We start from the raw sequence: 25004 nt of genomic DNA, 5'->3' as shown, positions 1-25004 counted from the left end.
TTGTCTACCTTCAAACATGACAGTACCTTCAGTACTTCCTCAACAGTAACCCTGACTGTTCTCATGACACTTCCAGTGACTCCTCCAATTCCCTCCGTCCTACTGTCTTTCTCCTCAGTAAATACAGAATACTTATATTCACACCAACTGCAAGAGGAAATAAACCAGCACATAATCTGCACACATGTATAATCCCTTCAGGTAACGGAAGCAGATATCCTTCAGTCGATTTAAGGTCATGTTCAGCTGTGCAAGGTTAAGAACAACTGTGTGCTGGATTATGGAATTGCTAAACAGCAGACTGACTCAAATCAGTGGTGTAAGCTAATAAAAAAAATAGTGCTCTGTATGTTGCTAGCACACACTCTTTTATAAATATTTCTTGATGGTAGTATGTGTGGACATTGCATACCCACTTTTTAAAGCTCAGTTAACTGCAGATCATCTAATAAGCGGAGCAAAATCAACCAAATGTAACCCTTCAGTGGATTCTTAAAGTTATTTATGGCCTTTTTTAAATGATACCATCTAACATCTGTGATACATTTGTACACTTGCACATAAATGTGTTTGGAATTAATATTAAATTTTGCGATGTTAAATTATAGAGCTATATAGGCACGTTTAACAAAGAGTTGAAATCTCCTTTCATTGACACCTGCATGCCATTTGTTGGAAAATCACGAACATAATTGTTTACCAGAATTTAAAACCTGCTGAAACAGGTCAACTATTGTTATTCGCAATATTTTTTAGATTGCTTTAGAGAAGTCGATTTGCACTGGACTCATCTAGCAAAGCCCTCCCGTAAATTTGGGAGCTATTTTTTTTAAGATATCAGTTTGCTGTAAAGTGAGATAGGAAATTTATAGCAGATCATTAATTAATATGTTTGTATTAACCATTGTAGTATCGTGCAACTCCACTTCCAGCCTTCAAGTACTATGTCACCTGTGCTTGCCTCATATTTTTCTGCATCTTCATCGTTCAGATTCTGGTATTGCCAAAGTAAGTACATGTGAATGTATTAATTTGAATTAAATATAAGAAATTCCTTGTGTTTTCTCCATCCCTTTACATTTCCCTGAGACATCAAGAGCTTTCACCAATGAAATATAGGAGAGTGCTAGAATTCCCAGTAGGCGCAGGTTAAGGTTGCCATGGTAATGAGACAGAAGGTGAAATCCTGGCTCCATAATTTGCTATCCAACATTGAAAAGGGACTAGTTTGGAAGGTCGCATGCAGGAAATGCTGATTAGACCATGCATCAGATCACTCTCCAAGTTACTTGCTCATGGAATGACAGACGTAAAAGACGACATAACCTCTAGAGAACAAGATCAATGTTGATGGCTTTTTGCTTGCTGTTTGTGATAATGTCCAAAAAGCCACAACTCTAGTCATTGTTTTCATTGCTGTAAGGCTCCCAGCTGTCAGGATCTAACAATATTCACAGCTAAAGTGGGTGCAGTCATATAAATTACATGATAATGGGGATCAGAGTTAGTAGTAGCAAAGAGAGAGGGAGTGATCACCATGTAAGTGTCTGCAGCCGGGAGAGTGAATCATTCCTCCTACTTATCACTCATCAGCTTTGTTCTAAGGTGTGTTGCCTCCTCTTTCACAAGCTGTGGGTATCTCAAATAGTCAGCAAAATCAAACGGCTAGCAAAATCTCAGTGAGTAGTCCTATAACTGAGGGGTGAGATCTGCTGACCTAGACCCACTGTGCTTCAGTTAGAACTATGTTTATTTCTGTTTGTTACAGGAATCACTTATTTGCCACTTTATCCCTCATTTCTTCCTGGCCATCACTTGCCTGGCAAAGATTTGGTTAAATTTGTTGTCTGCAGCCCAAAAGTCTTTTACTTTTCCTCAAAATATGGTCAAATAAAACCTGTTCCATTATCTAACATTTTTTAAATGTATCCTGGCTCCACTCTGTTTGTTTCTGGGGAGGTTTGAACTGTACCACTCACTTAATGTCAGGAAATGTGTAGACTTTATCCTGTCTTCATAGCTGGGGACAATATATACACCCACAAAGATTGGTGATAAGAATTAGCCATTTTTCAGAGGGAAATCAGGAACTTCTACCTGGACCTTTTTGACCTTTGGATTCAAATGATCCTTCACAGTTAATTGTAAAAAATGTTATTCAAATAAATTAATTTAATTTTTAATTAAATGCCTGATACCCATTCCTCATAAGTAATGCAGCTTTCATGGAGACAATTTTTTGAACTAAAATTAGAATTCAGGTATTTAGTTGAAGTAGAAAACCATAAATAGAAATTTGGGCAACTATGCAATGGTATGTCATAATGTGAATTGTTGATTAATTAGCTTGTTGATAGAAATGAGCGAAAAAATATGCTGGAACCCAATGTATTTAAAATCTTCCATTGTTTGTGGATTCCATTCTTCACATACATTTATATATTCACTTTATGAAAATTGAATAGAGTGATTTGCTTTCAACATTGTCACAAGATTTAATAACAGAAATGATCCTTAACTGCATCACGGGTGAAACTAGATTTTCTTCCCACTAACCTTCCACTCTGGCTAGCAATATTATAAAATTACTGCGTGGATCTTTAAAATCCAAAGCATCTACAAAATTGTTACTTTTTATTTTAAGATTCTTCACAAGCAAAATGTAATCAACATTTACGAGAATCAAATCAAATCAAAATAAAAATTACAACATGAATTCAGGCTTTCATGAGTGATTTGGTTTTATCAACTGTGACAAAAAAAGAAATTTAACAGATCATGTGTTTCCTTCCTATACTCCAGGAAACAAGATGCTCAGGGCAGGTCAGCCATTAAATTCCAGGGAAAGTTCAGATAGACGATAATTCCTGATCAAGGAACACTGCATTAAAACTAGGTTTTCATGATTACAGTATATTGACATATAATTTATTTCAACATTGGTGTCATTCAATTATAATGTACTAAAATTGACTGTTAAGTTTGTAGAACAACATTCATCTAACTCTGAAATGTATTTTTAATGATATATTAACTGTAAATTCACTGTAATATATTCATTGTAAACGTCATTATCAATGCCAGCATTTATTGCTCCCTGAACTGAGTGGCTTTTTAGGCCATTTCAGAGGTCAATTAATTATATTGATAGATTTGGAGTCACATATTGGTGAGTACATTCAGTAATTGTAGATTTCTTTCTGTGAAGGATATCACTAAACAGATGGGTTTTTGTACCAACCTGGGAGTTTCATTGAAACCATTGTTGAACCTAGCTTTTTTATTATTCCAGATTTGTTTAATTACATGAGTCTAAATTTCTTAACAGCCATCTGGGATTCAAACTCATGCCGACAGATCAAAAGTCCAGGACTCTAGATAATAGTCCATCAGCCTGACCACCATGCAACAATAGCAAAGTAACTGTATACAAGAATTTCAGTTCAGTTCAGTTCATGATTTATAACAATTAGGGTCCTTTATCTTTGATACAGATTTGACTTTGCATTGCACATTAGCATAGTTGTTGAAAGCTGTGTTATTGTAAATGGGACTTCCACTTTATCTTTTTATCTCCATGAATGGTTGTGGAACAAACTAATTACAATCGAGAACTATTTACTCAAAACTAGTTATTTTCTTAATGTCTTATTGCTACTTGTAGCCTTCGTTACGTTCAATTGGACAACCATCTGGATGGGAAAGTCACCATCAGTTCAAAAAACAATTAGTTGTTGAGTAAAGGTGACTAAAGGTGACTATAGAGGCATGAGGGAGGAGCTGGCTAAAGTTGATTGGAAACAGAACCTACCAAGAATTACGGTGGAACAGCAATGGCAGTAATTTACTGGGAATATAGAAACTAGAAAATAGGTGCAGGAGGAGGCCATTCGGCCCTTTGAGCCAGCACCGCCATTCATTGTGATCACGGCTGATCGTCCCCTATCACTAACCCGTGCCTGCCCTCTCCCCATATCCCTTGACTCAACTAGCCCCTAGAGCTCTATCTAACTCTCTCTTAAATCAATCCAGTGATTTGGCCTCCACTGCCCTCTGTGGCAGGGAATTACATAAATTCACAACTCTCTGGGTGAAAACATTTTTTCTCACCTCAGTCTTAAATGATCTCCCCTTTATTCTAAGACTGTGGCCCCTGGTTCTGGACACGCCCAACATTGGGAACATTTTTCCTGCATCTAGCTTGTCCAGTCCTTTTATAATTTTAAATGTTTCTATAAGATTCCCCCTCATCCTTCTAAACTCCAGTGAATACAAGCCTAGTCTTTTCAATCTTTCCTCATATGACAGTCCCGCCATCCAGGGATCAATCTCGTGAACCTACGCTGCACTGCCTCAATCACAAGGATGTCCTTCCTCAAATTAGGAGACCAAAACTGTACACAATACTCCAGATGTGGTATATGCAAGATGTGGTATCAGAAGATGCAAGATCTTATTCCAAAGAGGAAGAAAGATTCTAAGGGGAGAATGAGGCAACCGTGGCTGACAAGGGAAGTCAAAGACAGCATAAAACTAAAAGAGAAGGCATATAACATTGTCAAGATTAATCGGAAGCTAGAGGATTGGAAAGCTTTTAAAAACAACAACAGAAAGTAACTAAAAAGGCAATAAGGGGAGGAAAGATGAAATATGAAATTAAGCTAGCTAATAATTTAAAAGAGGATAGCAAAAGTTTCTTCAGGTATATCAAGAGTAAGGAAGAGGCAAGAGTGGACATTGGACCATTGGAAAAAGATGCTGGAGAAGTGATAATAGGGAATAGCGAAATGGCTGATGAATTGAGTAAGTGTTTTGCATCAGTCTTCATCATGGAAGACAACAACAATGTGCCTGAAATTCAGGAGAGTCAGGCGGTGGAGGTTAGTGGAGTGGCTATTACTAAGAAGGTGCTTTGGAAGCTGAAAGATCTGAAGGCGAATAAGTCACCCAGGCCTCGGTCAGAGGGTGGTGAATCTGTGGAATTCATTGCCACAGAAGGCTGTGGAGGCCAAGTCAATTGATATTTTTAAGCTGAAGTCAGGGGTTATAGGGAGAAGGCAGAAGAATGGGGTTGAGAGGGAAAGATACATCAGAATGGCAGCATAGACTTGATGGGACAGATGGCCTAATTCTGCTCCTATACATATAAACATATGAAGAAGATAATTTGATATATATGACAGTTTAAAATTTTAAATCACAAAGAACTGAAACATGTTTTTTTATTCTGATAATGTTAATGCTATGTGTGTAATTGATCAAAAATGCATTTACGTTAAATAAAATGTTTTGATCTGTTCTAGAACGCCTGTTCTTGGGATTTCATTTGGAACTGCTTTCCTCATTCTCGTTTTCATCCTCTTCACTTGTTTTGCTGGTCAGCTGCTGGTGGGTTTATATTTTTTTGTCTGGAGTAGAGATGACAATAAATTATTCTTGTGAGAGATAATATTTAACAGAGAGATATTTTGGTTCATTTAATTGATCAGGCAAATAATGTGTCATGTTCATCCATTTGAGTTATATATCAACACATCACCCACAGCAGAAAATCAGTACTTTTAAAAATGAATTGCTGTGTTGATTGAAGAAGTAAATGTCAAAAATAACAATTTCAGGCAAGCTGTTCTTTTTCCCAGCTGCTCTTTGGTCCTTCCCCTCGAGGTGATAATTTAAAGTGCAATCCTGTTCCGTGATTGCTGGTCACACTGCTGTGTTCCTCTGCTGACAGGTGCCCACTTATAACTCAGCCTACATGATGGATGTGTTTCAAAAGGCTTTTTTTTAACAATAGACAACATGCAGTTGAACAGCCAGCACAGAAGGAGAAAACAATTAGAAAACAGTTTAAACAGACTTACAAAGTATACTAGACTAAGTGGGACCCATGTACACATGGGAGGGCTGGTCCCCCAACGCAATATTCCACCTCTCCACCAATTCAGTGGGCCAGTGGGGGAGGGGGGGGGAGGCTTTTTAAAGTGCTAGTAGGGGTGTTGTGGGCCGAAGGGACTGGTTTCCAGAGGGCTAGTATTGACGTGGGCCGAATGGATTCTTGGGCTGGCAGCTCAGTCACTCAGGCTTGGTGGGATGGCAGCTCAGTCACTCAGGCCTGTTGGGCTGGCAGCTCAGTCACTCAGGCCTGGTGGGCTGGCAGCTCAGTCACTCAGGCCTGGTGGGCTGGCAGCTCAGTCACTCAGGCCTGGTAGGCTGGCAGCTCAGTCACTCAGGCCTGGTGGGCTGGCAGCTCAGTCACTCAGGCCTGGTGGGCTGGCAGCTCAGTCACTCAGGCCTGGTGGGCTGGCAGCTCAGTCACTCAGGCCTGGTAGGCTGGCAGCTCTGTCACCCAGGCCTGGTGACAGAAACTGCCAGAAATTCTGTACAAAGCAGGTGAGAGAGAGACTGTGAGAGAGAATGGGGGGGGGGGGGGTGAGGAGGGTGGAGAATCAATTTTAGAAAATTTCCATGTTTTTCTGCAGATCACAACAATGAAGGAGGAAAGTCTATCCTGGCCTGGATCTCACAGGGAGCCAATGAAGGGAGGGAGAAAAATACCGGGGTGAGGTTTAATGCTTGCAGCAGGAATACTTACTGATGGGCCGAAGGGACTCCTCATGGGCTAGTACAAGTCTGATGGGCCGAAGGGGGATCTTTAAAAAAAAATCTGAGTGAAATCTCAGTGAAAGACTAATACGGGCATTTTGGGCAAAGGGACCTGTTTCTCAGCTAATAGGGGCCTTGTGGGCCGAAATTAGTGGTTTCAGGCAGGCCAAACAACTTATTTTGTTACATTTCCATTTCAATTTCAAGCACAGGGCAGGCCAAACAGCCTATTGCATTTTCATTTAATTTCCATTTCCATTGCAGTTTCAAGCACAGGGCAGGCCAAACAGCCCATTGCATTTTCATTTCATTTCCATTTCCATTGCAGTTTCAAGCACAGGTCAGGCCAAACAGCCCATTGCATTTTCATTTCATTTCCATTTCCATTGCAGTTCCAAGCACAGGGCAAGCCAAACAGCTCATTGCATTTTCATTTCATTTCCATTTCCATTGCAGTTTCAAGCACAGGGCAGGCCAAACAGCCCATTGCATTTTCATTTCATTTCCATTTCCGTTGCAATTTCAAGCACAGGGCAGGCCAAACAGCCCATTGCATTTTCATTTAATTTCCATTTCCATTGCAGTTCCAAGCACAGGGCAAGCCAAACAGATTGCATTTTCATTTCATTTCCATTTCCATTGCATTCAAGCACAGGGCAGGCCAAACAGCTCATTGCATTTTCATTTCATTTCCATTTCAATTTCCATTTCAGTTTCAAGCATAGTGCAGCCCAACAGCTCATTTCATTTTCATTTAATTTCCATTTCCGTTGCAGTTTCAAGCACAGGGCAGGCCAAACAGCTCATTGCATTATCATTTCATTTCCATTTCCATTGCAGTTTCAAGCACAGGACAGGCCAAACAGCTCATTGCATTTTCATTTCATTTCCATTTCCATTGCAGTTTCAAGCACAGGCCAGGCCAAACAGCTCATTTTATTTTCATTAAGGGCTAACAAATCATTTATTCCAAGTACATTGCAGACTCACAGTTCAGTAGACTCGCAGTTCAGTTAACTCACAGCATAATCAGAGTTGTGGCCTCTCCCTCGCGATCTTCCAGAGTGACTGACTGACATCCAGGCATCCGGGGTTTTATAGCCCTCCCCCCCCCCCGGAAGGGGCGTTACCTTCATCATGGTGATTAACAGGCGAGAGGACCAATCAGCTGATCTCAAGATTTTTTAAACACTCATAACTTTTTTATTTTTCATCGATCGGAAAAATCCTCAGGGCTGCCTCAGCAAAGGAGGACTGTGAGTAAGATGGCCAAAAATCATAGCAATATAGGGTAGCGTTTTTTTCTAAAATCAATATACAACGCAGACAGGAACTGGTCAAGATTAACCTTTTAGTTATATAGATAATTTAAGACCCCAAAGTATTTGTTCTGTCATGCACATGGAATTTAAAAAAACATGGGAGGAATTTGAATAAATCTGAGTTAACACAATGTAGGATGATGTTTTTAATAGACAAATGGGTCACTTTAAACAATTCTGAAGCTAGAAACAAGGAACTGCAGATGCTGATTTACACAAAAGAAGACAAAGTGCTGGGGTAACTCAGCAGGCCAGGCAGCATCTCTGGAAAATATGGATCAGTGATGTTTTGGGTCGGAACATTTCTTCAGTCTGACCAAGGGACCTGACCTGAAACGTCACCTATCCAATGTTCTTCAGAGATGATGCCTGACCATTGAGTTACTCCTGTACTTTGTGTCCTGGTGTGAACCTATAAAGTATATTATGAGATACAGACCTTGATTTAGAAATTTTCTGACACCAGGAAAGGTCGATTAAACCAGCACAACAGTATATATTTAATGAGTGGGCAGGGCACTGCAGGATTCTGTTGTGTAAGGATCTCAATGTGTCATGTGGCATAGAACAGGTCTTACGCAGAGAATGCATACTAAAGCCTTTTCCCAATCTACTCAGCAAAGGCTGGAGGTGAAAGAACTCAAGCACGTTGTGGTTACTTGAGGAAAAGTTGAGACCATCAGTAGTCCAAAAGGAGTTCTCAGAGTTTCAATAGAAGGGACATGTCAGACATTTGTGGGGAGAGAGGACTGAAATCACCTGGTGGTTTGGGGATAGAGCTTGACTGGTGGGGGTGTAAAGTGTGATTAATGAAGGGATGGGAATATAGATTCCAGTCATGTCAGGATACTGAAGTGTGAGGTGCAGGAGAGACATGAAATGAGAGCTGAGTACAGAACTTAAAGAAGACCTCATTGTAAGTAGCTTCAAGCCAGACTTCATGGTTGCTCTTTTGCAGGGGACATGTTCATTGAGAACATTTGCCCCGTTGGAGTGGTTTGCACTGTACACAGGGCATGCATGTTCAATTGAATTTAGCTGAAGTCACATAAAAATATGCAACATGCCATTGGACATCACCTTACAAGGCTCAACACTTCCATTTGTTCAGAAGATGTGCAACAATTTGTTCCCCTTTACATTGGCCACATTGAAACCTAATTGCTTTATGTGATCAAATTCTATTACATCACATATTAACATTGCTCTTTGTAGTTAAAATTCTAGCCATTTTAATTTCTCCAGCTCGTTGTCATGATGGTTCCGTTATGCTCATTGGATGCCGTATGCCATTCCATTGGATATTTCTCCCCTCATGCTTGAGGTTTAAATTTCTACATCAACACATTCTATTTTCATATTTTCTTGCTGGAATTCATGCAGCACTTTACTGATTAAAATTTTCAGATTAATAGTTATTAAAAAAATATCTGGGAGTATTCAGCCTGCCATTTCATCTCCAATCTAAATCATGTCTTAACAATTGTTAAATGGAACCATCAACATTATTCCATACATTTTGAAAGAGGCAAAGGAAAGATTTAAATTATCTAGCCATTTGTGCTATTGTTTAAAAATGTGCTATAATGTAGATTATTCTAGCACCATTCCCATTGAAAATATGAAAGAAGGCAAACCAACAGATTTTCCTGCTTTTTATTTTTTTAAAAGGAACTGCAGGATGCTGGTTTATCCAAAGGTTATACACAAAAACCTAGAGTAACTCAGCGGGTCAGGCAGAAAGTCTGAAGAAGGGTCCTGACCTGAAACATCACCTACCAATTTTCTTTCCTGACCCACTGAGTTATTGCAGCATTTTATGTCTATCTTTAGAATATCCTGCTTACTTTCCCAGAAGCCATTGGCTATGCTGAAGTATGATTTCATGAACAATCACAGTTCTCTAGTACCTTAGATGAACTGTCAAGATAAATATGTAAGTGTTGATTTTCATAGTTGAAAAGTTGTTTAATCTGATTTTATCGAGAGGGCGGTTGATAGTGGGTGGTAGTGAAGTGGTCGTGTAGATGGGAGGTGGTGGGTGGATCTAGATTTCATACAAATTTTAAACATGAAATATCTTCTCAGAGTGGCTATTATTGTGTGGGATGAAAGATATAATCAAGAGGCGACTGAAAACTGGAGAAGCAAATCTTTTTGTTCTTATCGAAGTACAAAGAGTTTTAAATTATTTTCTTGGAAAGCCTCATTCATTACATATAATAGGTGTCTTGATAAATATTTGCAGAGTATGGGGATCAATGGCAAGATCAGCATTCATTGTTTATTTCTAATTGCCTTTGAGAAAGTAGTGGAGATCTGTCATCTGGAACCACTGTATCCTCTGGTGAAAGTACTTTCATTGTCCTGTTTGGAGGAATTTCTATGGTCTATGAAAACTGGCAATCTATTTCCAAGTCAGGATGCTGTGTGACTTGAAGTGACACGTGCAGGTGGTGGTTTTTCTGTAGCCATTGCCCTCCATGGTAGTACAAATCATAGGGTTTGGGAGTCTCCGTTGAATTGGCTTGACTGTTCTTTTAATGTACTTGGAATTAAGATGTTGACATAGAACATGGAAAAGTACTGAATAGGGATGGATCCATCGGTCCACAAGGTCCATGATGTCAAGTTAAACTAATCTCCTCTGCCTAGAGGTGATCTGCATCCATCCATTACCTGCACATTCGTGTGCCTATCTAAAAGCCCCTTAAACACCACTGTCATATCTGCTCTGAGCTACACACTCCAAGCGCACAACACCAACTCTGTAAAAATAAATTGTATCACACATCTCCTTTAAACTTGCCCGTCTCACCTCAAGGCTATGCTCTTTGACATTCCCACCCTGTGAGAAACGTTCTGACTTTCTAACCTATCTATACCTCTCATAATGTCCTGTATTTCTATCAGATCTGCCCTCATCCTCCGACAGTCCAATTTGCTCCAACTCACCCTATAGCTAACATCTTAATCCAAGCAGCATTACTGTAAACCTCTTCGGCACCTTCTCAAAAGGTTTCCTGTTACTGATAAGGCCACCATTTAATTCCAACCTTTAATTATTCTTGAGGGCTTTTACTTCTGTAGAACATGGTGAAGGTACTCCGACTAAATTGTTAGATTTAGGATTTTGATTCTGTGCCAGCTAGGAAAACCAGCAATATATGCACACCTTGGCTTTATTGGGCCACACTGGGGCATTGTAAGAAGGTGAGACAACAACAAAAAAATTGGGGGGGTGGAATAGACAATAAAAGTGATAAACAACTGGAACATTGAGGGTGCTTCTGCACTTAGAGAGATTTTCTACCCAGAGATCTCCATTGTAGGAAGGCCACACAATGAACAGCAAAAGAAGAAATGCCCAAGAGGATCAGTTTAGTTTAGTGTAGAGATACAGTGCGGAAACAGGCCTTTTGGCCCACCGGCCATCCCCACACATTAACACTATCCTACACACACTAGGGACATTAATTACATTTACCAAGCCAATTAACCTACAAACCTGTATGTCTTTGGAGTGTGGGAGGAAACCAAAGATCTCGGCGAAAACCCATGCAGGTTACGGGGAGAAAGTACAAACTCCGTACAGACAGTACCCGAAGTTGGGATCGAACCCGCGTCTCTGGCGCTGCATTCGCTGTAAAACAGCAACTCTACCACTGCGCCACCATGACCACCTCAGTTCTTCACCTGGCAAGTGTTTAGGTTTCAGCAGTTCGGACGTTTTTATTTCAATTTCCAGCAATCATTCCACATTTCTGTGACTGAATTAATCTGTGTTTATTTTTTTTTCTCCAGGGAAATCCCTTGTTTCCCCATTACAATTTCCTTTCAGTTTGTACTATCACTGCCTTTGTGTTTTAATCCATACCCAACCCTTTTTGTTCCATTTCCTCTCCACCTCATTCTCATATCCTAAAACTCATTATTTCTGTAACTATTCTCAGTTCCAATGAAAGTCCATTGACCTAAAACATGAACTCTGTTTCTCTCTTTACAAATGCTATCTGATCTTTTGACTTTTATTCTTACTTTTTTTCCTTTAATTATTTGCAGAAACATTATTGAGCAGCAAAATTCCGTCATCCTCTATTAGATGAGTCACTATTTTTACTTAGGATATAGACAATAGACAATAGGTGCAGGAGAGGCCATTTGGCCCTTCGAGCCAGCACCGCCATTCAATGTGATCATGGCTGAACATCCCCAATCAGTACCCCATATCCCCTGACTCCGCTACTTTTAAGAGCCCTATCTAGCTCTCTCTTGAAAGCATCCAGGGAACCTGCCTCCACCGCCCTCTGAGGCAGAAAATTCCACAGACTCACCACTCTCTGTTTGAAAAAGTGTTTCCTCGTCTCCGTTCTAAACCGCTTACTCCTTATTCTTAAACTGTGGCCCCTGGTTCTGGACCCCCCCAACATCAGGAACATGTTTCCTGCCTCTAGTGTGTCCAAGCCCTTAACAATCTTATATGTTTCAATGAGATTCCCTCTCATCCTTCTAAACTCCAGAGTGTACAAGCCCAGCTGCTCCATTCTCTCAGCATATGACAGTCCCGCCATCCTGGGAATTAACCTTGTAAACCTACGCTGCACTCCCTCAATAGCACGAATGTCCTTCCTCAAATTAGGGGACCAAAACTGCACACAATACACCAGATGTGGTCTCACTAGGGCTCTGTACAACTGCAGAAGGACCTCTTTGCTCCTATATTCGATTCCTCTTGTTATAAAGGCCAACATGCCATTCGCTTTCTTCACTGCCTGCTGTACCTGCATGCTTACTTTCATAGACTGATGTACAAGGACCCCCAGATCCCGTTGTACTTCCCCTTTTCCCAACTTGACGCCATTTAGATAGTAATCTGCCTTCCTGTTTTTGCTACCAAAGTGGATAACCTCACATTTATCCGCATTAAACGTCATCTGCCATGCATCTGCCCACTCCTCCAACCTGTCCAAGTCACCTTGCATTCTCATCTGCAAATTTGCTAATGTTACTTTTAATCCCTTCATCCAAATCATTGATGTATATTGTAAATAGCTGCGGTCCCAGCACCGAGCCTTGCGGTACCCCACTAGTCACTGCCTGTCATTCTGAAAGGGACCCGTTAATCCCTACTCTTTGTTTCCTGTCTGCCAACCACTTCTCTATCCATGTCAACACTCTACCCACAATACCATGTGCCTTCATTTTGCCCACTAATCTCCTATGTGGGACCTTATCAAATGCTTTCTGAAAGTCCAGGTACACTACATCCACTAGCTCTCCTTTGTCCATTTTCCTAGTTACAGCTTCAAAAAATTCCAGAAGTTAGTCAAGCATGATTTCCCCTTCGTAAATCCATGCTGACTCGGACCGATCCTGTTATTGCTATCCAAATGTGCGGCTATCTCATCTTTTATAATTGACTCCAGCATCTTCCCCACCACCGATGTCAGGCTAACTGGTCTATAATTCCCAGTTTTCTCTCCCGCCTTTCTTAAAAAGTGGGATAACATTAGCTACCCTCCAATCCACAGGAACTGATCCTGAGTCTATAGAACATTGGAAAATTATCACCAATGCATTCACGATTTCTAGATCCACTTCCTTAAGTACCCTGGGATGCAGACCATCAGGCCCTGGGGATTTATCAGCCTTCAGTCCCATCAGTCTCTCCAACACCATTTCCTGCCTAATGTGGATTTCCTTCAGTTCCTCTGTCACCCCAGATCCTCTGGCCACTACTATATCAGGAAGATTGTTTGTGTCCTCCTTAGTGAAAACAGATCCAATGTACCTGTTTAACTCACCTGCCATTTCCTTGTTCCCCATAATAAATTCACCTTTTTCGGTCTTCAAGGGTCCAACTTTGGTATTAACTATTTTTTTTCCTCTTCACATACCTAAAGAAGCTTTTACTATCCTGCTTTATATTCTTGGCTAGCTTACCTCCGTACCTCATCTTTTCTCCCCGTATTGTCTTTTTGGTTATCTTCTGTTGTCCTTTAAACATTACCCAATCCTCTTGCTTCCTGCTCATCTTTGCTACTTTGTAATTCTTCGCTTTAATTTTTATACTGTCCCCTGACGTCCCTTGTCAGCCATGGTCGTCCCTTTCTCCCCTTGGAATCTTTCTTCCTCCTAGGAATGAACTGATCCTGCACCTTCTGTATTATTCCTAGAAACACCTGCCATCTTTGTTCCACTGTCAACCATGCTAGTGTATCTTTCCAGTCAACTTTGGTCAGCTCCTCCTTTATTCAACTGCAACACTGACGCCTCCGATCTACTCTTCTCCCTCTCCAATTGTTGATTAAACCTGACCATGTTATGGTCACTGCCTCCTAATGGCTCATTAACCTCTAGGTCCTTTATCAAATCAAGTTCATTACATAACACTAAATCCAGAATTGCCTTCTCTGTGGTAGGCTCCAATACAAGCTGGGGGAAGCTTAGAATGAGCTATTTACAAATGGAGGGGGAAAAGATTTACTAGGAACCGTAGGGGTAACTTTTTACACAAAGAGTGGTAGGTGTATTCAACAAGCTGCCAGAGGATATAGTTGAGGCTGGTACTATTCCAACATTTAAGAAACATTTAGACAGGTACATGGATAGGATAGGGTATGGGCCAAATCCAGGCAGGTGGGATTAGTGTAGATGGGACACATTGGTCAGTGTGGGCAATTTGGGCCGAAGGGTCTGTTTCCACGCTGTATGACTATAAGAATATGACTTTATCACGGCAAAGGTTAAATCAATAGCTGCTGTCAACAGAGAAAACATCCAGAGAACCTGCCTCCACCACCCTCTGAGGCAGAGAATTCCACAGTCACACCACTCCCTCGTCTCCGTTCTAAATGGCCTACTCCTTATTCTCAAACTGTGGCCCCTGGTTCTGGACTCCCCCAACATCAGGAACATGTTTCCTGCCTCTAGTGTGTCCAAGCCCTTAACAATCTTATATGTTTCAATGAGATTCCCTCCCATCCTTCTAAACTCCAGAGTGTACAAGCCCAGCTGCTCCATTCTCTCAGCATATGACAGTCCCACCAGCCCGGGAATTAACCTTGTAAACCTACGCTGCACTCCCTCAATAGCAAGAATGTCCTTCCTCAAATTAGGAGACCAAAACTGCACACAATACTCATGGTATGGTCTCACTAGGGCTCTGTACAATTACAGAAGGACCTCTTTGCTCCTATATTCGATTCCTCTTGTTATAAAGGCCAACATGCCATTCGCTTTCTTCACTGCCTGCTGTACCTGCATGCTTACTTTCGTAGACTGATGTACAAGGACCCCCAGATCCCGTTGTACTTCCCCTTTTCCCAACTTGACGCCATTTAGATAGTAATATTATCTCATTAATAAAATGTTATCTCATCCGTGCAATAAATGCACAGTTGATTGTCACATACTGATTGTTATTTTAAGGCATGTGATATCTTCATTAATAATGCTCATTCCTTATTCTTTATTAATTTTTTCACAATTTATGGAGTAAATAAATTGAGGAATGGAACTTAAAATAGAAGCAAATATTTGTAGATGAATGTATACATTTTAAGATACTGCACATTGAAAAGGATGACAGTTGGAAAATATGTGCTTCATAAATCATGAATAAATGATGATCCTGTCATTGCACATTCGACACATTTACAGTATATGCTTCAATAAATCTTTTTCATGTGTTTTTTGACGTAAGTGCCAGTACTGAGTGGGTCGGGGCATGCAAGGACTGATACTGCAAGATTATTTTGACCTCAAAAATCTAACTATTAATAAGGTATATTTTGGCAATAGATGTCAAAGTTTGGATTACTGTTTTCAACATTAGTTCGACCCTCAATAAAAAAAATAGAAAAATGCTGAAAGTATTCTGTTGGTCCAGCAGCATTAATAACCCCAGATTTTTGAAAAATTATCTACAAACTCCCTCCACGTAATTGTGAACAATTTTGGAATTTCTATTCAGACACTAAAGTCCCAAGACTGTGGCCGGTGGTTAGGCACTTGCTTCCCAAATGTGGCCACGTGTAAAGACTCCTCAGAAGGTGTCCAGTAAGAGAGCGCAAAGCTGCAATGAGACCAGACCACTTCAGGTGGAAATCTGTACATACATTCTTAACCATATTGTACTCTGGCACAAAGAAAGATTATAAATGTTTATGAAATTTAAATTATTTTGAAGATTTCTGAAGATTTTTTAATTTTACAGTGGTATTAAAAACTGTCAATAGATCTTGAATATTTTCGAATGCCAAAAATCATTCAGATGCCACAAAATAAGTTAGCACCTGTAAAAAGTGCATTGAGCAATCCGATTTTCATGAATGACCAAGGATCTGCTGCTGAATAGTTCAGTGGTTCCTGAGATTCAAGTCAATATGAACTACCATGTTCAAGGCATTTCCTTGTGGGAATTTGCCATCGTGGAGAGCACAAAATAAATTGGATGTAAGAGAGAAATGGATCTGATGAATCAGGATTTGGTGGCGGGGGAATGATCGGGGATTGGAAGCAAACTTTGGGATATACATGGGCAAAATGATCCAGGCAAAGGTCAGCTGCAGTAATCTTCCAGACAAGCCTATCATATAGAATCTTGTCAAAATGCCTTACTAAAGTCCATAAAGACATCGTCCACTGCCTGCCCTCTTTAATCCTCAATGACTTCTTCAACAAACCTGGCTTGTCATTGATCCTTCTTAAATAATAGTATTTCTGGAACTGGAAGTTTATTCTGGAACTTTATCTGTGACTCATGATGATGCCAACATCTCTGCAAGGGTCTCTGCTATCTCCTCCCTACCTTCTCACAAGTTATAGAGCCATAAAGTCATACAGCATAGAAACAGCCCCTTCGGCCCAACATGCCCCATCTACACTAGTCCCACTCAGCCTGCTTTTGACCTATATCCCTCCAACCTACCTTACTCATGTACCTGTCCAAATGTTTCTTAAACGTTATGATAGTTCCTGCCTCAACTACCTCCTCCAGCACCAACACACACCACCTTTACTGTAAAAAAAAATACAGGCTCTCTCAGGTTCCCATTAAATCTTCCCCCCTCACCTTGAACCTATGTCCTCTGGTTCTTGATTCCCCTACTCTGGGCAAAAGACTCTGTCTTTTGAGTATAGGAGCAGGGACGTTCTACTGCAGTTGTACAGGGTCTTGGTGAGACCACACCTGGAGTATTGCGTACAGTTTTGGTCTCCAAATCTGAGGAAGGACATTATTGCCATAGAGGGAGTGCAGAGAAGGTTCACCAGACTGATTCCTGGGATGTCAGGACTGTCTTATGAAGAAAGACTGGATAGACTTGGTTTATACTCTCTAGAATTTAGGAGATTGAGAGGGGATCTTATAGAAACTTACAAAATTCTTAAGGGGTTGGACAGGCTAGATGCAGGAAGATTGCTCCCGATGTTGGGGAAGTCCAGGACAAGGGGTCACAGCTTAAGGATAAGGGGGAAATCCTTTAAAACCGAGATGAGAAGAACTTTTTTCACACAGAGAGTGGTGAATCTCTGGAACTCCCTGCCACAGAGGGTAGTCGAGGCCAGTTCATTGGCTATATTTAAGAGGGAGTTAGATGTGGCCCTTGTGGCTAAGGGGATCAGAGGGTATGGAGAGAAGGCAGGTACGGGATACTGAGTTGGATGATCAGCCATGATCATATTGAATGGCGGTGCAGGCTCGAAGGGCCGAATGGCCTACTCCTGCACCTAATTTCTATGTTTCTATGTTTCTATGTGTGTTTACCCAATATATACTCTCATGATCACTGTAAGATCACCCCCATCCTCTGAGGAATAAAGACCTAGCCTGCTCAACCACTCCCTATAGCTCAGTCAATCGAGTTCTGGAAGTTCCAGAATGTACTTGGTCAGGTGCTGGGGATTTTTTCCACCTTAATTCATTTTAAAACCGCCAGTGCCTCTTTGGTGATCTCCCAGATCCCAATGTTCCCCATCTTCCAATCTTTCATAAACCTCCCCCATGATATTTTCACCAAATTCACCAACCCCCAGCACAAATATTCTCTTTCTCCTCTGCCCATCTCCCTGCAATATAACCACCTCAATCTCTCGCCACCCCCTCCTCCCTGACCCTGGTGGGAGATTACAGAGCAAAGATTTACAGCACAGTTTGTGCAGTGTGGCTACTATTAACACTTTGGATGACATCTACATTGGTATATATTTCTCTCCTAGCCTCGTCGAGACCTGGCATCAGACCTTACGCAGTACTGCTTCATTAATGTTTTAACACATGGAAGAATTTAAATACATTCTTTCTGCATCATATGTTATTATAAATATTGCATTCAAATACTTAAATGGTATCAAAGGAGGTTGAAGATTTATCTTGCCATGGCTGCATGAACAGTTGAATCTCATTAAATTCTGTTTATTTGAGGAGAAAAAATCTATTGTTTTACTGTCGAAAGGAACTCAGAATGGCAAGTTAATTTTTCCTGCAAGTACTGTGTAGTTTAATATTTTCTATACAGAAGTTTAATTTATGTTTCTCTTGCATCTAGCAATGCAGCAAGAAGGCTTCAACTTCCTTGTTGTGGATTTTGAAATCATCTGAGATAATTACCAATAGACCTTGGCTACGTCTTACGCTCACAATGACTACTACTGCAGTTATATTAGTTATGGCTATATTTAACATGGTAAGTCATTTTATAAAAAACTAATACATTAAATTATTTTCCTGTTAGGTAACGTTTTTTGTAAATCATAATATTTATATTTTTCTGAGTATCTTGGATCATTCATAGGTATGAAATTAAAAGGAAAATTATTAAACAAAAAAGAGATTATGAATAGGTAAAAATCAAAGGATTCCAAACTAAAGAGCAAGGGTGTAACGGGGACCAATTAACAACCATGTGGACAAGGAGATTGTGAATAAGTTTCTTAATAAATATCTGTGGCTGTCTTCAGAAAAGTAGGTGTTGGGTGATGTTGTGGTTCAAGAAGATCAGTACGAAATGTTGATTAGTGAGAATGTGGCAGAAGTAATGTTTATGTTTTTGAGAGCGAATAAATTGCCAGATTAGTTTCATCACAGGATGTTTAAAGAAGCAAAAGAAGTTGCAGTTTCTGACTGCAATTTGTTAATTTTCCCTGGTTGCAGTCGTGATGCCAAGACGAATGAAGGGCTGCTAACTTAAGTGTTTACAAAGGGAACAAACGTAAACTGAGTAATTACAGTCACTTTAGTGTAACTCTGTCATGCTGGATAAATGATTGCGATACATTGTATATTGCAGTATATGTCATTATGAAAACACAAATGAATCAAGGTCCGTCACATGGCTGTGTATTTCAAGGAAGTTAAAAGATTATGAGAGGCTAAACGGCCTGTCGTACTTTTAAGACTTAATTCAAAACCTCTATCGAGTTTAAAGGACATTAAAAAAATCAAGATCGTGGTAATCTACAAGCTCCTACGACCTTCCACGACTATGTTCATGAACTCCTATAAACTCCTACGAGTATGTCTACGAATCCCCACGACTATTTTGATGCCCTCCTTACGAGTAAAAAGTTGCAATTTCTTTCATCCCAACCATTTTTTTACTCGTGGACATTTTTTATCGGGCTGGAAAAAACGTCCCGACTTACCCGATGCCACGAGTACGTACGGCTAGCATAACGGGCCGCTACGATATATCTACAAACTCCTACGACATCCTATGACCTCCTACGGACTCGCGACGAACATTCTGCGAGTTTGAATCAAGGGGAAAACTCGGGATAATTCGTGAATAACTCGTGAAAGTGGGACAGGCCCTTTAGTAAATTGGAAAGACTTAGGCCACTTAGGCAACTTATTAGGCGACTACAGGAGACTATGCAGTCGCCACATGGTCGCGGATGTATGCCGGAGAGTCGCCTTCATGGTCGTGAGGAGTTCCCGCATTCTCGGAACTAGTCGCGCCTTCATTCTGGTCGCCGCTAATTTTTCAACATGTTGCAAAATTAGTGGCGACCAGAGTGAAGCCGCCATGGAGAGTAGCGAGAATTCTTGTGCCGTAGGTGCAGTGGTAGTGGGTTGCCAGGAGGTTATAGATTATCGTAGGTTCTCATAGGTTGTAGCCGGTGCTGACCGGTGAATTTAATTAGCTCATTGGGGTGTAAAAACGTAAACAGTAGTTTTCAGAACCAAGGATAACCAACCGGTAATGTTAAATGTCCGCCGAGCTTCACAGCCGTCTATCTCTGGCTTCTTAAAAGTTGTCTCCACTCCTTCTCCCCACCCCTTCTCCCCCCTCTTTTAAAGGACTTAAGTGACCCTTCCCGTACATTGTGTTTTCACCATCTTAATTACAACGCCAACCTTCCTGTTCATCATGGTGTGTGTCTGTATCACATTGGCTTTGCACTGTGTGAATTTCACTCAAACAACGCTCCCCCCGCTTGCCCTGTCCCCCGCCTGCATAACGGGCTGGTGAAGGAAGCGACGTGTGTGTGTGTGTGTTCCACTCTGATCCGGATTTTCGGCAACCTGCTACGACTTGACAATCGTCTGAAAAATCGCCTAAGTGGGACAGGCCCATTAGTAAAGGATGAGGCACCAGTTATGACATCGGGTTCAGCAGTGACCATGCTTACATTCACAGTAGGGTTAACTCATGTAATATTACATCAGACTTTAAAGATACACTGAGTCCGCACCAACCAGCGATCACCCCATACATTAGCACTACACACATAGGGACATTTGACAATTTTTACCGAAGCCAATTAACCTACAAGCCTATATGTCTTTGGAGTGTGGGAGAAAACTGGAGCAACTGGAGAAAACCCACATGGTCACAAGGACTCCATGCAGACAGCACCCATAGATAGTCAAACCCAGATCTGTGGCACTGTTAGGCAGCAAATCTACTGCTCCACCATTGCACTGCCCCCATGTTATATTTATATTTGATGATAGGTTATGTTTACAGTGAAAAGACCAGGACTGCATGGGGCCCTGTCCATCGCCATCAGGGCTCATGTGTGGTGGCACTGACGATTCCGGGCTTGTCCCGGCAGCTCTGTCCTGGTCTCAAAGGAGGAGGCACAGTGATCTCAGGCTTCTCCCTGCAGTTCACCCTTGCCTCAATAGGAGGCACTGGTGGGCTCTGTCTTTTCTGGCAGCTCAGCTTTGGGGTTTGAAGAGATGGCGCTGACGGTCTTTGACTTATTCTGGTGTTTCAGTGCTTGCCTCTGTGTATGGGTGCAGTCCCTCACTGTCCGTGGGCAGCAAGAGGTACTGGTGTCTCAGGCTTGCTCCGGCCACTCAGTTTTAGCCTCAGTAGAGGTGCTGGCTGTTTGGAGCAGCATCCTAGGGAGTGGGCACTGTCACTTTGGGTTGAAAAATTAGGTGGGTTAGATGTAAAGTAATTGGTGGAATGATTGGAGGGAAAATGAAGAATATTTTTTTCACCAAGATAGTGATGGAGTTATAGAACCTATGACCTGAAAGGATGGTATAGGCAGAAACCCTCGCCCCATGTGTACTGGAATAAGCTCTTTTAAAACTGGCTTTCTTTTGGGGTCACAAATTATCTAAAATTCTTCAGGAAAAGTGAAAACAAATGTTTGATCTCACACTTCTCCCAGAAACTCTATTGAATTTGTAATCAAGGATTGTGCAAGAGTGAGCCATAATTGGATTGCTCTCTCATTTCTTCTCAGTGCCCATCAAAGAAACATTATGCATCTGATTAGTATAAATGGCATTGGGAATCTAACTGTGAAAAAGAGTATGAGCCCGTTCTATAGCACAATGATTAGGTATTCCAATATGCTGGGCTGGCCTCTGTCCCCGTGAAATCCAATGATTTATTGCGATGGTTTTTAATGTGGAATTTTAAAGAAGCGTGCAGTTCTCAAAATGAAACATTTGAACAGTACCAGCCGAATAAATTGTTTGTTTCCGTGATACTGGGATCAAAGAGAACTTCCTCTGTGTTGCCTTACTTTTCCATTCTCATGGATCATTTAACTATGCGCATTAACCTTTTCCGTGGCATTAAACTAAATTTTCAGCTTCAATTGATTACCGAGGTCCTCATGTTGCACCCGATTTAGAAAGGTTCACTGATCAAACCACAGAGATTCAATTAGAGTGGTTCAATGCTGTGGAGAATAAGCTCATCTGTATAATCTATATGTTAATGCTGTTCACTGAAACCACTCATAGTTCAGACAAATAGCAACATCAAATGGCTAAATGAACCATAAAATAAAAATCTGATCCATATCTGCTGTGGCATAATTAATCTGGATATTTCACTTAATTGGTTCCCTATTCCACATCACTACAGATGCATTATAGAAAATGTATTGTCGTGTTCAATCGCAGCTTGGTTTTGGAATAGCTCTGCCCAAGACTACGAGAAATAACAGTTGTGGATGTAGCCAAGTCCATCATATAAACCAGACCCCATTGATTCCATCTACATATCATGCTACATTAAAAAAGCAGCCAACATGGTCAAAGATCTCCTACCTGGTCATTCCTTCTTCTCTCTACTCCCGTCTTGCAGATAGTACAGAAGCGTGAAAGCACGCACCACTAGACTCAGAAACAGCTTCTTCCCCTTTGCTATCAGGTTTCTGACGGGTCCTTCCATAATTTAGGGTAATTAGATTTTCCTCTACAACATTGGACTTTGTCTTAGGAAATGATGTGCTACAATGCCGAGAACTATATTTTGCAGTCTGTATCATACCCTTTTCTGTATCTATTGTACTCGAGTTTGAACAGATTATATATATCTATGGTGTATCTGATCTGTTTGGATAGCATGCAAAACAAAGCTTTTCGCTGTACCTTGGTACTTGTGACAATAATAAACCTAAAGCCAACCTTAAACTTTAAATTGGTATATATTTTCAATAAAACAGAAAATACTGAAAACGCTCTAAGTTTAGCAGCATCAGTGGAAAGTGAAACAGAGTTAACAATTCTTCAAAACAGGTAGAAATTTAGAAAACAGGCAATGATTATACTTGCAGAGGGATGGACAGAACAAAAGGGATGTCTGTAACAGATGTATGTGTCCAGATCAGGAGAGTGCGTGGCTTGGAGGAGAACTTGCAGGATGTGATGTGTCTATGTGCGTGTTACTCTTGACCTTCTTTGTGGCAGAGGTCACAGGTTTGGAAGGTGCTTTTAGAGAAGCCTAACTAAGGTGTGTTTCTTTTGCAGTACACTCTACAGACAAAGTTTAATGGTTGAGAGAATGAATGTTTTGGGTGACATGTGGGTTGCCAACTAGGCAGATTGCTTTGCCCTGGGTGATATGACCTTGAGTGCTATAAGAGCCAGAGCATAGAATAGTACAGCACAGTATCAGAACCTTCCGTCTACTATGTGATGCCAACAACCTTCCGTCTACAAGTGATCTATATCCCTCCATTCCTTTCATATTCGCACACCTATCCAAAAGCCTTTTAATTGCCACTATTGTAAACACTTCTGCCACCACATCGGGCAGCACATTCCAGACACTCACCCGTCTCTCCGAAAAAAATAACTCGCCCTGCACATCTCCTTTAAACTTCCTCTCTCTCACCTTAAAGCTCTGCCTTCAAAATGAAGTATTTGACATTTCCACCCTGGAAAAAAGATTGTGACTGCCTACCTGACCTACACCTCTCATCATTTTATATAATTCAATCGTCTTAACAGCCTCTGACGCTCCAGAAAAATCAATCTAAGTTTGACCAACCTCTCCTTATAAATCATATCATGTAATCGAGGCATCATCCTGATAAACCTCTTCTACACCTTCTCCAAGGCCTCCACATTCTTCCAATAATGGGTGACCACAACTGCATACAACGTTCCTACACATAGCCTAACTAAAGCTTTATAAAACTGCAATATGACTTACTGACAGTGCCTTGATCAATAAAGCCAAGCATATCATATGCTATCTTTATCACTCTATCCACTTGTGTTGCCATTTTCATGCAGATAACCTGTGTCTTGTGCTGTCACAAAATAATGTACATAAACTGAAATAAGATACCTCATACCAACAGTGTTTGGGGATGTAACTTCACAGAAAATTCTATTTTCATAACCTGTTGATTTCTCTTTTTTATTTTTCCTTCAGTTTTTCTTGGAGAACTCAGTGGAACCTTCTTTCTCTGCGAACAGCACAAATGCCAGTTTACAATTTATTAATGGACAAGCTCCGTGGTCTGTGCATAATAACTTTTTCTTCCTGCCAGTAAGTACAATTATACCTGATGGTTCACTCGTTATGAATTGTTTTTAACACTGATTTACTCACTCCACCAATTATAACATTTTATATAAGAAACATTTCTTCATACGTTGTTCAGAATTAATCACTTGCCGATTTATAAATAATTCATGCATATTTCAGAAGAGGAATTATAGTATTTATGTTGGAGCTTAACAATTATATTGCCTATGGGCTGCACCTCTGGTTTACAAGCCATCATTTTATTCTCACAATGTTTAGTCACCTTCATGTCAAAGCTGACGTTAGTACAATCCATTTGTTCAGTTGGATTTCCCATCACGACTGAGAGCTGAGCGACCATAGGTCAGATCTCACTGAAGAACAGTAATGTGTGATATATTGACTGACAAATGGCTCTGCATCTATCAATACTCTCTGCTGTTGGATTTAATTGAGCCAACAGCTAAGCCGCATCTTGCTGCGATTTCGCAGCTTTCTACTATTTAAATTGTTACTGAGAATCTGCACCAAATCAAATCTGTTGCAGGACTGGAGATCCCATTGACTTCAATGCAGATTCTTGGCTTGAGGGAAGGCATGTCTTTTGTTAATTGTTTTGCTTTAGTTTAATGATTTATATGTTCCTGATAAAATTGTTTTAGATGAATTACTTCAATTTTAATAGTTCTTAAACGTCTTTGAATGTCAGCGGCATTTAAGCCTGATTGCTTACATTTACAGCTTTTGCAGCTTACAAAGCCATGCCTCTGCTTTGTCCACTGGACTAAAGTGTATGGAGGGCTGGTGAGATCATTTCTCCACATCCCCATGAGTGATGGTTCCG

The 25004-nt window shown here is 40.7% G+C and overlaps 1 protein-coding gene across 1 annotated transcript in view; it reads left to right on the top strand.

Moving 5' to 3' along the window:
• The window catches only part of adcy2 (adenylate cyclase 2), a 463739-nt gene that overhangs the window by 371960 nt on the left and 66775 nt on the right, over window positions 1–25004 (top strand). The window contains exons 15-18 of the mRNA XM_033048027.1: window positions 911–1008; window positions 5304–5388; window positions 18476–18613; window positions 24065–24181. Of these exons, the coding sequence (XP_032903918.1) occupies window positions 911–1008; window positions 5304–5388; window positions 18476–18613; window positions 24065–24181 (438 nt within the window). The remainder of the gene's footprint in view (window positions 1–910; window positions 1009–5303; window positions 5389–18475; window positions 18614–24064; window positions 24182–25004) is intronic.

Source organism: Amblyraja radiata, chromosome 2 (assembly GCF_010909765.2).
Source record: "Amblyraja radiata isolate CabotCenter1 chromosome 2, sAmbRad1.1.pri, whole genome shotgun sequence".
Taxonomy (NCBI): Eukaryota; Metazoa; Chordata; class Chondrichthyes; order Rajiformes; family Rajidae; genus Amblyraja; species Amblyraja radiata.
This window is presented reverse-complemented; position numbering and strand designations above follow the sequence as displayed.